The sequence below is a fragment of the Galleria mellonella genome, unplaced genomic scaffold (genome assembly GCF_026898425.1).
Source record: "Galleria mellonella isolate WM207_F2 unplaced genomic scaffold, CSIRO_AGI_GalMel_v1 utg117, whole genome shotgun sequence".
Lineage (NCBI taxonomy): Eukaryota > Metazoa > Arthropoda > Insecta > Lepidoptera > Pyralidae > Galleria > Galleria mellonella.
The window spans coordinates 2,779,298-2,794,318 of NW_026441980.1; the positions used below are offsets into that span (position 1 = coordinate 2,779,298).

The following is a 15,021-nucleotide window of genomic DNA, read 5'->3' on the forward strand; positions in this document are numbered from 1 at the left end:
ACAAATACATGTTTATCTTTTTAACTTCAATCTAATTCTAGATGTCAGTCAGAAAATTGCAAATATTATTGGTGACGCTAGTATGTGTAATTATGATAACTATGATGTTATCTGAAAACGTTATGTTTTCATAACGTTTTCAGATCATAAATGATTTAGTATCTAGCCAATAAAAGATTAAAAAGATTAAGGTAAAGACACAGTTTAACTATTTGGATGTCAATATTGTATTGTATGTGTACATTATAAACTAATCAAAAATTTTGCATTCCTGAAAGTCAATCACTAATACCTTCAAAATTAAATTAAATTAGTTCTTCTGTTTCGAAAATCTATTATGTTCGTTTATATACTCGTATATTACCTTTAAGTATATTATATATATTCGTGTGTGTGTGTGTGTGTGTGTGTGCTTGTGTGTGTGTATGAATTTTGAATGTAAGTATACATACATGATTGATTATCATTATATCAGCCGGTAACTGCCCACTGCTGAACATGGGCCTTTCCCATAAAGGGGGTTTTGCTTTAATGATGTTCAAAGAGGAACGCTGCTGCCCATCCCTCGACCATCAAGTTGAATGTTATAAGTTAGTATAATTAGGTAATCATTGTGTAGATACTATTACCATATTGCTTTTTTTCTTCTTTTTTGTACGCCTACACTGCTGGTAATAATAATGCACATGTCTGTCTACTCTTGGTTTGCTAGAAGTAAACTGTTAGAGTTAAGCTTATCTGTTATGCATTTTAATTCAAAATAACTTACAATAATGTAATCTTAAGCTGTGTGGACCCGGCGTAGAATAAGCCACCCCTTCCTTTCCCGTGGGTGTCGTAAGAGCCGACTAAGGGAGGGCGAGGGATGGGCAACAGCTCTTAAAACATTTCTAAACATTTCTGCGGTTGCCAATCCGCCTGTCAAAAGTGGCAACTAATGGCAAAACCCCCTAGGGGGATGCTTATGTTCAACAGTGGACAGTGAAAAGCTGATATGATGATGATGAATGTAATATTTGTGTAGGTATAAACAAATAGTTTCAGTTGCTTACATATAATATTTACAAATAACTTGCAAAATTTGTATTAATATATTAAGTATATACCTAAGTTTTCTGCTATATTTATTTATTTCACTCTTCATTGCACCAGAAACATAAAAATACACAATGACATAAACAATTCAAGTGAAATACAGTAGCATAAATACAGATTAAAATATGTACATAAAAGTACAAAAGGGTACAAATCTCTTATAGACAACCTATGCTTAAAGAAGAACATAGAATAATGTAGTATTCCATATTATTGTTACAGCATCTGGCAGTGGTGCTAAAGAAGGACCAGTATCTCCAGGGGGTGTGGAATATAGAGTGGCGCAGTCAGGGGACGCGACTTGCAATGGACTCTTCAGTGCCACTGAGGGATCCAGGACCATGGCTCTTAAAAGAGGTTTGAATGTTTGAATGTATCCAAAAATCAATAGAACACATCTTTAATCTTTGAGTAAATAAATACCAAAGGTTATTAACCTTATGTGCGTTTACGTCTAGTCAACATGGTGTTCCAAAACAACTATTGTAACGTTTAGTACTTGAAATAACAAAATATATTTTTGACGGACATACAAATTAAGGAGATATCGATCGAATCGATATATATTCGATATGATTACACCACTGCACTACGCGTCGTCTTTCACTTCAATCCCTTATTAGTATTTCATTACGTACAAATTAATTGATGAACTTTGAACACTGATGCTCCTTTCCGCTTTGGAGTTGCTGAAAGAGAACTTTCCTAGAATTAAGCTCGCCTTTGTACATTTGCTTACCACTGTCATATTTCTTTATGTATTATAAGTGTGTATAATAAAGCATAAGCCCTTTATTCATAAAAACGTCAAACATCTCATGAGTCTATTTTAGTTATTGAATGTCTTATCTCTTTCTTTGTTGCTGAATTCCTAATTTGAAAGTGACAAAGCAGTATTATATTTAAAATAAACTTGCAAAAGGTTTTAATTTAATAAATAAGGAGGTAAATAAATAAACTTTGTCATCGTTTAATAGTACTTCTACGTCTAAACTATCTACAATTCCTTTAATTCCAGTATCAGTACGTTTCAACTGTCAATTTCCACCATGGATGACGTTCTCGCATACTTGGCACACATTAGACTTCAGCAGTAACTATACATTCTACCAGAGAAACGCAACATTACGGATCACGAATCAAACTGGAGCCGATATTAAAGTGTACTGCGTCAATGTGAAAGCCAGCTCGCCGAGTGGGAACTCCGTAGCATTAGTAGCGCATTGGCAACACCATTGGTAAATATATGTTTTTTATTAATTTCGACAAAACAAAAAACACTTAGTGAGACGGCATTGTGCAGTCAACTGTTGAGAGTAAATCGTTCTCTTTTGCATTGCGTGCTATAATAATAAAAAAAATATATATAAACATTCATAGTGCTGCGAAACTGCTTCGCGATTTCTATGCAGTTTTATGTTCTTATATACACAACTCTTAGATTATATAAATAAAGCATCGAGCCTCAAAAACGGATCAACTTTTTATCAGCTAATTGTCATATTAGCCGACTCTTTTTGTTTATCAGTGTTCTATATATTTACGCATAAAATGTATGTTGACGTATTATTTAATAAATAAAATTAGTGTTTACGCGTTAAAAAGATGCAGAAATTATAAGACAAAATAAATATAGTAGTTATAAAGGAATCTCATAACTATTTATCACGAAAAATTTTATGAAAAAGTTGGCCCGTTTTTCTCGATTTTTCGAGCATTTCTATGAAGACACTATCTATATAATCTAACACACAGCTGTATGCATACTCTTAGTAGTTATTAATAATCATAATGATGATCCAATTTGATGATCTAGATCCAATAAATCAAATCTAGACGATCCTAACGTAATTCTGTTATATTAAAAAACAAATGAATGTAATAAAAACACTTTAAACGTCCGTTGTTTCACATGGTCTCATTCTAGGTCCCAATTGTTTTGGTTTACATTTGTATTCTTTTATTCCAGTGTGTCACGATATGTTTGCGTGGTGCTATATCGTCGCGATACATATATAGCTGAGCTGCAGCGCGGCTCGCCGACATCCCGGCCTGATGATGCATGTTCACCTCATCACTTCAATGCTGTTACAGCACCTTATGTTACTTTAGTTGGTAAGTTTCTATGAATACCAACTCACAGTCAGTAGTAGAATAGAGAAGTTTTATCATACAATTCAAAGCATTTATTTTAATTAATTAAAAATTCTCCTTAATATGCAATTTAATAGAATTACATAAGATGTCCGAAAAGACACAAAATAAACAAGTTTAATGAATCGACCTTCGTTATTTCTTCTAGTAGTATCTTTATATAATTTCTGACAAGTTTCTTCTTCCTCTATTAATTTATTTCTATCATCATTCACTAATTCCCATAGTTTGTGCAAAATGTTGTCGTAATCTACTTGATGATGCATTACTAACATATTGTCATTTGAAACTTTATTCTTGAGTTGTACCTCTTCAAAAGGAATTCAGCTTATGTAGATTTATATGCATCTTATAAGATTAAACAAGCTGACAGCCTACACGATAGAATGTAGCAATATGTATTTATTTATTCTTTGTTGACCACAACAAAAAAATATATACAAAAGGCGTATTTAATGCTATATAACATTCCCTTCCATTCAACCTAAGGAAGAATAGAAACGTAATTATACGATGAAAAGGAATGAAAATTATTGCCGGTAAATAATAACAGACGTATCTACGAGTATATTAACACATAAAAAAGAATATATATACAAATTCATGAGTTTCGCGGAGAAGGTCTTTGTTCAGCAGTGAACAGTCAACGGCTGATATAATGATGATGAGTTTTACAGAATACTCAGTGATTCTCAAAATACCACTCATATATTCCTGAGAATTAAAATACTATGCCTCCATAACTTCTAATTTTATTGTCATTGCATCTATGGCAAAACATACTAATGCAGTTATACCAATTGACGCAGTCTGGCGTAAAAAGACGGCTTCGTTCTTATATAGAATACGCGGGAGTGGCAACAGTATCCTGAACATGTTTGTAAATAAATTAGATAGTCCTCTCGAAATCAAGAAACAAATGTGAAAAAGAAATTAAAGTATTGACGTAGATTTAAAGTACACTTAAAATGGACTCAAGTTTTCTAAATAAATTAATTAATTAAATTAAATTGTTTGTGAGAATCCCGTCACGTAAATATATTTTTAACTTCATAACTATATCTTAATTCCTGTTACTTTTGTAAATATATTTTATTACTCTTTTTTTTTTTTTAATTTCAGCAAGCAATCCAGAATCAAAGGATTGCCCTTATTCCGGAAAGTACACTGTACAGAACAGCAGGCATCAGAGAAATATCAGATCACTGAGTGAGAAAAAATATAGGAGTAAGCGAGAGAAAGCAATGTTCGAACATAATCGTAGGGTTAATGGGAGTAGGTTGTTCAATTTTAGTGTAAGCAATATGTCGAGTGCTCCGATGCTGAGGAGCAGAAGGCAGGTGGACGGGCCCGAGGTAGCTTGTGTAGTCAACAATTACAACAGACTAGAGGTCGGCTGCAACTCTGTGAAGAACATGGAGTTTTATTCTAATTGTCAGAATAAGGAATTAATTACAGGTGAGCATATATTTCTGTTTACATTTTACAAACTAGATACTTAAATTGAATTATAGTTTGTATATAGTTTGAGAGAGATGGCAAGAGTCTCCAAAAACATGTATGCATCATATGAGAAATGATTATGAAGGCAAATAAAACACCCTTAGCAATATATCAAGCTAATTTGAGAACTCACTCGAATAACTACTGTGTACTAAGGCAATCGAGTACTCAATATAGGAAATTCAGATACATGATACTCGAATACAGGATTCGAGTACTTGCGATAGTCGAATCTACTATGATCAAGTCGTCGCATGTTTGTCGCAAATATTTTAATTCTGTTTCATAGTTTTATGAATTAATTTCTTAATTACCAAAGACAAGAACATTTGTCTTTATTAAAAGTAAGCTTCATAAATCAATAATAAAAAATACCAGAGGGAGACTTTGTACAAAAGTCGTTTGCTTGAATATCTCTGTCCTATTCGTGTTTCTACTGTGAAGCAGGTGTGTTTGCATGGCTGTGTTTCGGTTTGAAGGATGGTTTATGGCAGTGAATTTATAGGTTTCATAGGATTACTGAGTCCTCATGAATAGAGTATCATGGGCGAAACAATATACTTTGTTATGTCCATGGCACTGCTCATGTCTATAGCCGACGGTTACCACTTTTCATCAGATGGGCCGTCAGTTTGATTGTCATTTTAAGTTTCATAACAAAAAAAGATAGTGCACTGCCGTTCAAACACTTAGGAAATTTCAGTGCCCTTTACCTTGAAGGTTGTAGCTCTTACTGTAATAGATAGATAGATAGATAGATACTATTTACTGTTTCCTTTAAAAGATTACAGTAATAAACTTATTATAAATATAAATCTTCAAGAAATGAGCATATTTCTTTTTAAAAGGCCGGCAGCACACCTGCAATGCCGTTGGTGTTGCAGGTGATCATGGGCAGCGGTAGTCACTTATTTTTTATTTAATTATTTATTTATTCATTAGTACAAATATGTGTATATGGCGGACTTAATGCTAAAAGCATTCTCTCCCAGCCAACCATAGGGAAGTGTCAGAATACTCGAATACTTACCATCAGATGAAACGCATGCTCGTTGCGTTGTAAAACAAAAAACAATAACAATCACAATGAGAAAACAATGCGTTGTTGTTGTGATGCATCAGCGTACACGTGCCACGGCGGGTGGTACGAGAACGGCGCGTCGTTCGTGGTGACGACGCCGGTGACGCGCGACAGCACGGCGGCGCGCCGCTACTGCTTCGTGTCGCGCGAGGCTCGCGCCGGCCTCGTGCTCGCGCGCTCCGCCGCCAACTGCGAGCGCGCCGCCGCCGCCGCCGCCGCCGACCACGACCTGCTCTTCGACGCCACGCCCGTGGGTGAGCGACGCCACACACTACACATCTACACTATTTTTTTTTATGGGTAAAAATAGTATGGTAACCCCGCCTGCGCTAACGGGATACGCTGGCGGAGCACCAGTGAAGGGTGATAGATGAGAATGAAAACAGGCCAGTTAGCCCATCATGATGAATTCATCAGGAATTAACCATGATAGTTTCCAGGGAGAACCGCGAGGAGGTCGACCTGGTTGGGTATATTGGTATGGGATTCTCAGTCTCCATTACTAAGAATCCCTTTCCCCCCTCTACACTAATATTATAAAGAGGAAACATATGTATAATTGTGATGAAATGAATTGCCTCACTCTGCGTGTTCTACCGCCTGTACAATGGATTGTGCTCAGAGGAATCGTTCAATATGATGCCCACAGCCACATTCTACCATCGTACGGCTCGCCATCGACAGGGTGTTCGTCCTCATGTCCTACAGCCTCAATGGTCGCGTACTGCACGGTTTCAGAGATGTTTCCTCCCACGAACACTCAGGTTGTGGAATGAGCTCCCTGTCGAGGTTTTCCCAAGAGACTACAGCACGGGGTTCTTCAAAAGGGGGGTAAAGAGGTTTCTTCAAGTCGGCAACGCACCCGTAATACCTCTAGTATTGCAGGTGGTAACCACTTACCATCAGGTGGGCCGTATGCTTGTTTGCCACCTCAGTGGTATAAAAAAATTAAAAAACTCAACTACTTTGCCGATTTCAAAAATTCTTTCATCCATTAAAAAAATGTAACAAACACTCATGTGGATTTCTTATACAATACGTATTTATATCATTTCTTTTCATCTTTCAAAGTGTGGGAATAGTATAGGTTACTACGAATCTAATTTGTGACTGTCTTTCGCTTTTGTCCATAGGAGAATGTCAAGATCAAACAAATCACCAGCCGCCGTTAAGGATACCATCACCATTAACAATTTCAGCAACTATTATAATACTTTTCATAATACCAAGATGATTCGACGCACAAACAAACAATCGTTTTAGATCCCTACCATTGTAATTATAGTATTTAATAGGACTGGAAGAGAATGTAGGAGAAACAAAATTAATTTTTTAAGCGTTCTAGTTAACTTCTACCTGTATTGTTTGTATTGAGTATAATTACGTGCATTGTAGAATGATGCGGGTTTTTTTTTTTAATGGATAATGATAGAATGGTAACCCCGCCTGCGCTATCGGTATACGCTGGCGGGGCACCAGTGAGGGACGATCGGTGAAATGAAAAAGCAGACCAGTTAACCCATCGTGACGAATTCAACGATAAATCAGTCACAATGGTTTCCAACAGGAACCGCGTGGAGGTCGACCTGATAGCCTATATTAATAGCAATGATAACTAATCTCCCCTTTGATAACAATTCCTTCCCCCAGAATGACGCGGGTGATTAATTATTAAAGCTATAGATAGTATTTCTATAGTACCCTGAAACCTTAAATTATATAGATAGAGCATCGAGCCTTAAAAAACAGGTCAACTTTTTATCAGCTAATTGTCAAATTAACGACTCGTTTTTTTATTAATGTTCTATATACTTACGCACACAATGTATCTTGATGTGTTTATTTTAATTATTTAATAAATAAAATAAGTTTTTGCGCATTAAAAAGGTGCAGAATTTACAAGACAAAACAAATATAGAAGTTATAAAACAATCTATTTGTCACGCAATTTGTTTAAAAAAGTTGATCCCCTTTTCCCGAAGCATTTGTATGGAGACACTCTATCTAAATAATAATTCCAATATTAGTACACACTAGTCAGATACCAATGAGAGATTATTATTTGGTTCTTAAAAATGCCGTATTAAGATTTCTTAAAGGTCGAAAAGGCGCGCGTGAATCCCTACATTTTTTTTTTAGTACGTTTGTTCAGTAGTGGAACAGGCTAATGTCGGAGACCATGCTGCCTAGTCTTCAATATGATAATTTGTCTGGAATTTTTAAAGTGACATCCCTAGAGTTACAAGCATCCATAAACTACGGTAAACCCGTTTTCCATCAGACGGTGCCTGTACTTGTTTAGTATAAAAGAGAAACATACAATTACCTGAATCATGTTATAATGCACGTACTAATGGTGGCGCTAGTATCGCTATTATAATATAATTATTTATCTACCTATATATTTTTTTCATCCATTCAAAAAAGTTTCACGATTCTACTATATTTTTACTGTATATTACGGGATATTTTGGAAAACTGTATATCGAAATTTTTGTCCAAAGAGTCCACACTCATATTTATTTTATATCATTTTGTCAACATTGACATTTTTTTTAATTTAATGTAATTTTAATAATTATATACAGATGTCAAGTTCTTAATACATATTACCTTCAATTTCACTACCAACATTTTCATACATTTTTATTTTTTTTAAATAACTTTTTCTAAGTTAATAAAATCTTCTTCGTTTTGAGTACTTGTTAACTCTGTCATGTAAAAAAAGTAAAAGTATGTCATAGATAAAATAAACACATTCATAATAAATATATCATAGATAGCAAGAATCGCCTAAATACATATATAAAGCAAGCTAGCAAAAAGTTATTTAAGCTTTTTGTATCATACCTACATATTTCTATTAAGGATATTTTAATTTTATTTATTTATACAAATTAAACTGTACCTAATGAGTCAGTCGTTGGTTGATCAATGCAATTTACACAACTACTAACTTCCGCGGTGATACCCACGTTAGAATCTTAGAATATAACCTACTCATGTACCAAATATGTACCAAATTTCATTCAAATCCATTCGCTGTCAAAGCGTGAGTGACTAACAAATATATAAACATCAAAACATTTTTACAACTTTCACATTTATGATACATATTAGGTAGAAAAATAGATACATTTTAATCTTCATGCATACTTAGTCCTCTAATGGGCTCCAAGTGACTAATGCTTACTTTCTTAAAGTAAAATAATTCAATTATCTTTGACAATAGACGAGTCTAACTTGGCCTCACTTCGGAACGGAGTGTAGTATGTACACTCCTTATTAAAGAATTAATGAAAAAAAAACATTACTAAATATTAAATTACTTAAAAAAATATGTATTTAGAGCAATCTGATGAAAAGCTGATCAACCAATGATTTTTATTTAAATACATCTTTCGGACATTTAAATTTTTTACTGTATCTTTTGTATAAATTACGGTTAAAGCTAAAATAAGTATAGTTATATTGCAATAGAATTTACATAGATTTTATAATAAATCACAAAGAATCTCTTCAGCCTTTGTACAATACATAATTATACAATTATTAAAAAATATAGCATTAGCTAGATAATGACCGCTACTGTAAGTTTGTATACATAAATAAAATCTCTATTCAGCCCGAGGCTTAGCTTTTCCCGTAATATATACATATAAAGTGATTGTATATTTTAGATAATGAAAATGATATATATATAAGCACAATTAGGTATCACAGAAATCAGGTGATAATTTCCTATAACAGCAAACACTGCGCGAACTTAATTACGATTGCTTAAAATAAAAATAAAGTAATTTTAGTTCTTAAATCGCTCAACAGAGGCAGCACCTATGATAGCTTACTAATCACTTTTAAATTATAAAATAATGAAGATTGACAGAAAATATCAAGCCATTTTCGGCTATCACAATTGTTTGCTATTATAGGATATGCCTTTAAGTACACAATTTGTATTTAGATACCTACTACTTCTAAAGGCGCTTGTTTAAGATTAATTTTGGAATATAATAAATAATTTATTATAATAATTAAACTTTGATTGCTACATTAAATTCTAATGTGCTCTACGAAATCTTTAATAATTGTCGAATTTATATGTATTAATTACTGATCGAATATAAATTACCTATTACATAGTAAAGAGTTTCTTATACATGTCAATAAGCAATACGACGGTTACTATAAAAGTATTAAAAAGACAATAGCACTTTCATTTTTTGTTGGGGTGTAAATAAAATTTTTGTTAACAAACTTAAAAAATTGTAGTCAAAATCTGTGTTATTTACTGCTTTTGCCAAAAACATAAGAATAAATAAAAGACATAACGTAGGACTAAACAGACTAAATAGACTTGATTAATTTTAACCTTTTTAAGATGCCCACATCACGCAATTTTTGGTTTAGAAAATATCACCAATTAAACTTAAACAAGCGTTTTAAGATTTTATACTTGTAATATGTCCAACACTCCAACGAATTCGTGTTTTCTTAAAAAAAAATAATACTTGATAATCTAAAGATTTTTATAAATAACACGTAGAGACTAAAATATAATAAATAGTTAAGGAATCATTAAAAATTATATACATTATTTCAATCCAAATACTAAAATTGTTTTTATATACAAAAAAAAATCAACAGTCGATAAAAAACAATTTTATGTCATCTATACCCTCTATACCTATACAAATATTTGGATGCATATGTGTATTAGTAAAAAAAAAAAACATATTTTATTTTAACACTTTGGACGTTCGCCAAAGTCACAATAAATGAAAAAAAAAAAAAAACTTTGGACGTGTATTAGGAAAATTTTCTATATGTTTATTTCTTCCGAATTTTATTTTAATACTTTGGATGTGAAAATGTGATGAAATAGATCAATAGTATTAAGGTGAAACATTTCAAATAGTTGAAAATGGTTGATAGAGTCGATGCGGATGGTTGTGAATAATATTTCTTGTTGCAACGGTTTTATAGAAGTTTCGAGACTATTTAGATGAAAATAATACAATAATCTCCAACCAATGTTCTTCAACTGTTCTTCGTATAATTATTTATATGTATATCCGACGATTAAACTAACTATAGGTATCAACAACTTATAATGCTAAATTTTTTATAATTTCAATATCTTTTTTTTTTATAAATAATTTAATATTTTAAGTAATGTATATTCATTGTTACAAACTATGTATACATTAATTTTATAATCTAAGATTAATTTATATTAATAATATAATGGATCCGAAAGATAATTTACTTCATTTTATAGTAAAATCATCTACTGTTTTGTCTCATGGATCGCTTAATATTATACTTATTAATTATAATAATTCTTTAGTACACAAAAATACAAAAGAAGCTTAGTAATATGTACAAAATTATTGTAACACGTTATAATAGTTAGAATAATTTAGCTATATTTTTATGTTATACCTAATTAATATCTTTACTGAAAAAATAGTACATATATATAGGTGCCTAAAACTCTTGCATAATTAATTGACACTGTTTCTTATTTATCTTTTACTTTTTAGTGACTTATTTGTGTATATTTTGATTTGTAGATCTTATTTTAACAAATAACTCCCGATAATAACAGCACGAGAAATTGTTACAAACGCACCATTTGATGGTCGCTTCTATAAAACTAGTTATTTGTTACAACTGTTTTCGCGGGAATTCAACGTTTTCCCTAATCAAGCAATACTAATACGAATAAGGTTAGTTAAGAGTGAATTTAGATAAGTAAAAAACGAATACTCATTTTGAGATCAATGTATGTATGTAGGTAAGATCAAATTAGATATAAAATCGCGACAGCAATAATATATTTGTATTTATAGCTATTGAGCGTTAAATTTTTAATAGTTATTAGACAGTTATTAATAATGAAGCTAGCGATTGTTATTTTATAATGTAACAGAGATTATTTCTTTGTGGAAACGGAACTTATGTGGAAATCAATTTGGTTAATCGGTTTTTTCCGATGATTTCCGTGAAAAAAAAATACTACATCGTTATGTTTCCATTGTGTGATATAGATACATTAACTAATTAAGTACATAGTCGTCAGCATGGATTATAATAAACAGCGAAATTTAAAATGGTATTTTATTTATTTGAACTGAAGACATTTTATACGACTTGCAATGTCCGACAAGTTGATGATTGTAACCCTCACCTATAGACATGAGCAGTGGGTACCATGTATATCATAAAATCTACTGTAGACCATAGACTAAGTATAATATACAAAGGTGTAGACAGTGAAGCTCATAGTGTTTCTCAAGTAAGCCATTCCTAAGGACTATAGTTTTATACTTCGGTACCTTATAATTTCATGGCCGTATCCTATACCTTAAACTAGTATACAGTAATACAGCTACCTTCGACCACATACCTCGAAAACTAATTAACCGATGAGAAAGAAAATTCTACAGGACGTACAACGTACCAAACACAATAAAATCCTCTGACATGGAATATTTCACATCTCTTAACTGAAATTTCATATGCTACGCCAAATCATACCTCATTCCGGATACATCGCTTTACATAGAATACTACAAATTGCTGTAAATGAAATAGCGATTCGCTAATTTACTAATGACTAATTATTCGATTGAGCAATGATTCGAATAATTTATTTATTTTTTACAAATAACTGAACTAGTAATTCTATGTATTCGACTACTAATTGTATTCATTCGACTACAAATTTTATTCATGATTATGAATAAAAGTTGTATTTGATTTTAGCGATTAGTAGAAGCAGTATACTGCTAAAATTATTCATTAGTAGGTGTTCATATACGAGTCGGTGCAAATGTAGTCGACTATTGGAATAATGAGTTTTTGTTAATTTTTAGTATATCTATTAAAAATTTGCAATTGTTGATACTTATCAGCTCTCAAAAAAAAAAAAAAAAAATTATTTAAATTAAAAAATTAAAAAAAAAATATTTATTTAAATTTCTGTCTTGCACTACTACTGCCCACTCACTACTTCCTATGCCACTGCGTTAGGTTGACTGGAAGAAATCTCTTTTAGAGATAAGTTCGCCTTTGCTAACATTTTTATTAACTTATTGTTGTTACTGTATGTTTTTGTGCAATAAAGAATATATAAAAAAACCATCACTGCTAAAGTAGTGGATACTGGGAAAGGATATTTTCCGTAATCAGTGGTTTAGATCAAATTACTAATGAGTAAAATCATTCGAATACAAAAATTTGTATATTACTAATTTAATTTTAATTACTAATTATGTATTCGAATAACAAATTCATATATATTCGCTACACCGCTAAAATTAAATCGCAGATAATCGCTGCGTTCAAATTTATTTGTAATCATTGGCAGCGTTCGTTTAGCAATGAAGTAAAATCGTTACTTTCTATCTAACTTACACTTTACGGTAATGTCTTTCAAAGTTTTTTTTTTTTGTAATTTTCTTAGATTATAGCAATTTTATGTTCATTCATATTGTAATTTTTTGATTCTTTAACAATTATTAGCCTGGTAAATATAAAATTACTACTAGGAATGTAAAACCGTGTCTATTTTCTGTTGCTTTTTTTAAACACGATGTCATTTAATACAATAAAACTGCTATATAAAAATTCTAATATAATCAGCCAATTATCGGCTGAAGTGTTAATTTTTAAACATAAGTATTAAAATGTTTAACTCCGTGGCAGCGTGTACGAAAACCTGAAAATATACATAAAAAATATATAAATAAAAATTATGTGTATTTTGCTTGATAAAATTCTCTAAATACAAAAATTAATACATTTTACAAGTGCGTTATCAACATAAAATTAGGTTATAACATTATTTTTTACAACAAGTGGAATCAAATATAAATTTAAAATTATGTTCTTTCAGATGTTAATTTATATTGGCAATGTGTAAATTATTTGGAATATATTATATAACAGAAATAGATTTATTTTCTTCCCGTATATTAATTAAAAAAAACCTGATTGCTGCGCCTAAATTATATTGTTACGTTATAATGAACACAAACTATCATAAACTAGATGCTCTTTACTTTTAAAATTATGTGAACGCATCGTTAACAATATTGCCAATATCAAAATACTCAAACCGCGCTTTTGCCAACCTTGCCGTCAGTTATGTCATGTAGTTGATGTTGCTTGGCTTATTGCTTGCTTTCTTTACTTTGCTTGTTGTACGCGCGTCGTTGGTCAATTGGATTGTTTATCTGAAAGAACACTTACCGCATAATAAACAAAATCGACAATCTACCTCAAGTGCTTGTAATAAAACGAAAGAAACTCAAAGCTGTGCCACAAAAACGAGGATGTTTAGAAATATGTGAAAGTGACAGTCAGGGATCGACTTAGTTTTTTGTGTGATTATAATGTTATTTCACATATTTTCAAGTACCGCCAGTTAGTATTGTTGTGCGAACATTAGAAATGCTGCAATTGGGGTATCTTTCGTGTATAGAGGACACTTGATCGCGGGACACTATGTTCGATGCGGGATAGACGTGGAGTACACTGATCATCCTATTCGGCTATAATGCAACACGACTATTTGCCGGACGGGACCAGGAGCAGGTTCGAGAGGCGTAAGCCAACTAAAGTGCTCAAAATAGCAGAGAGTTTCACAAATTTGGACGAGACGGCGAAGGCTGGACGATATGTTCGCGGTCCACATTCTAACGTTGGGAGAAGATACAGGGAGGAGAATGGCGCCAGAACGAGGCGTGGGATGTGTTGTGATGAGGAGTGTGATAAGGAGTCAAGTGTTAGTGAGGATTGTGAAAGACTTGGTGACAGAAGAGTGACGGGTTCCTCGTGCACTGCGCTCAGGACGGCGGTGGCCGCGTTGTATCCCTTTGACGATTTTGTCCTCGAGAAAATCGGGACCGGATTCTTCTCCGAAGTTTTCAAAGTAAGTGCCCTTAACTCATTCCTTACTGCATATCAATGCATTAAGATGTTGTAATTATATGAAAAGTTACATGATAGGTCAGTGAGCAACGTTAGAATGGATTTTATAAATACCTACAATGTTTTTTTTTTATTTTCCCACATTTATTTTATCACCTTACTTCAACCAACTTATAAGTACTTACCAATACTTATACTTAATACTTATACTTACCAACTTATCTATCAATGCAAATATTTTGTCAATA

At 32.3% G+C, this 15,021-nt stretch overlaps 2 protein-coding genes across 7 annotated transcripts in view; both read left to right on the forward strand.

Moving 5' to 3' along the window:
• Positions 1–8,966, forward strand: part of LOC128200780 (uncharacterized) — a 151,450-nt gene extending 142,484 nt beyond the window's left edge. For all 6 annotated transcript variants that reach the window (XM_052895298.1, XM_052895296.1, XM_052895294.1 and 3 more), the window contains exons 8-13: positions 1,318–1,452; positions 2,114–2,333; positions 3,065–3,210; positions 4,372–4,707; positions 5,875–6,087; positions 6,967–8,966. In XM_052895298.1, coding sequence (XP_052751258.1) covers positions 1,318–1,452; positions 2,114–2,333; positions 3,065–3,210; positions 4,372–4,707; positions 5,875–6,087; positions 6,967–7,067 — 1,151 coding nt within the window. In that variant the 3' untranslated portion in view covers positions 7,068–8,966. The remainder of the gene's footprint in view (positions 1–1,317; positions 1,453–2,113; positions 2,334–3,064; positions 3,211–4,371; positions 4,708–5,874; positions 6,088–6,966) is intronic.
• Positions 8,967–13,975: 5,009 nt separating this feature from the next.
• LOC113511819 (uncharacterized) overlaps positions 13,976–15,021 on the forward strand; it is a 108,928-nt gene continuing 107,882 nt past the window's right edge. The window contains exon 1 of the mRNA XM_052895259.1: positions 13,976–14,774. Within this exon, the coding sequence (XP_052751219.1) occupies positions 14,400–14,774 (375 nt within the window). The 5' untranslated portion in view covers positions 13,976–14,399. The remainder of the gene's footprint in view (positions 14,775–15,021) is intronic.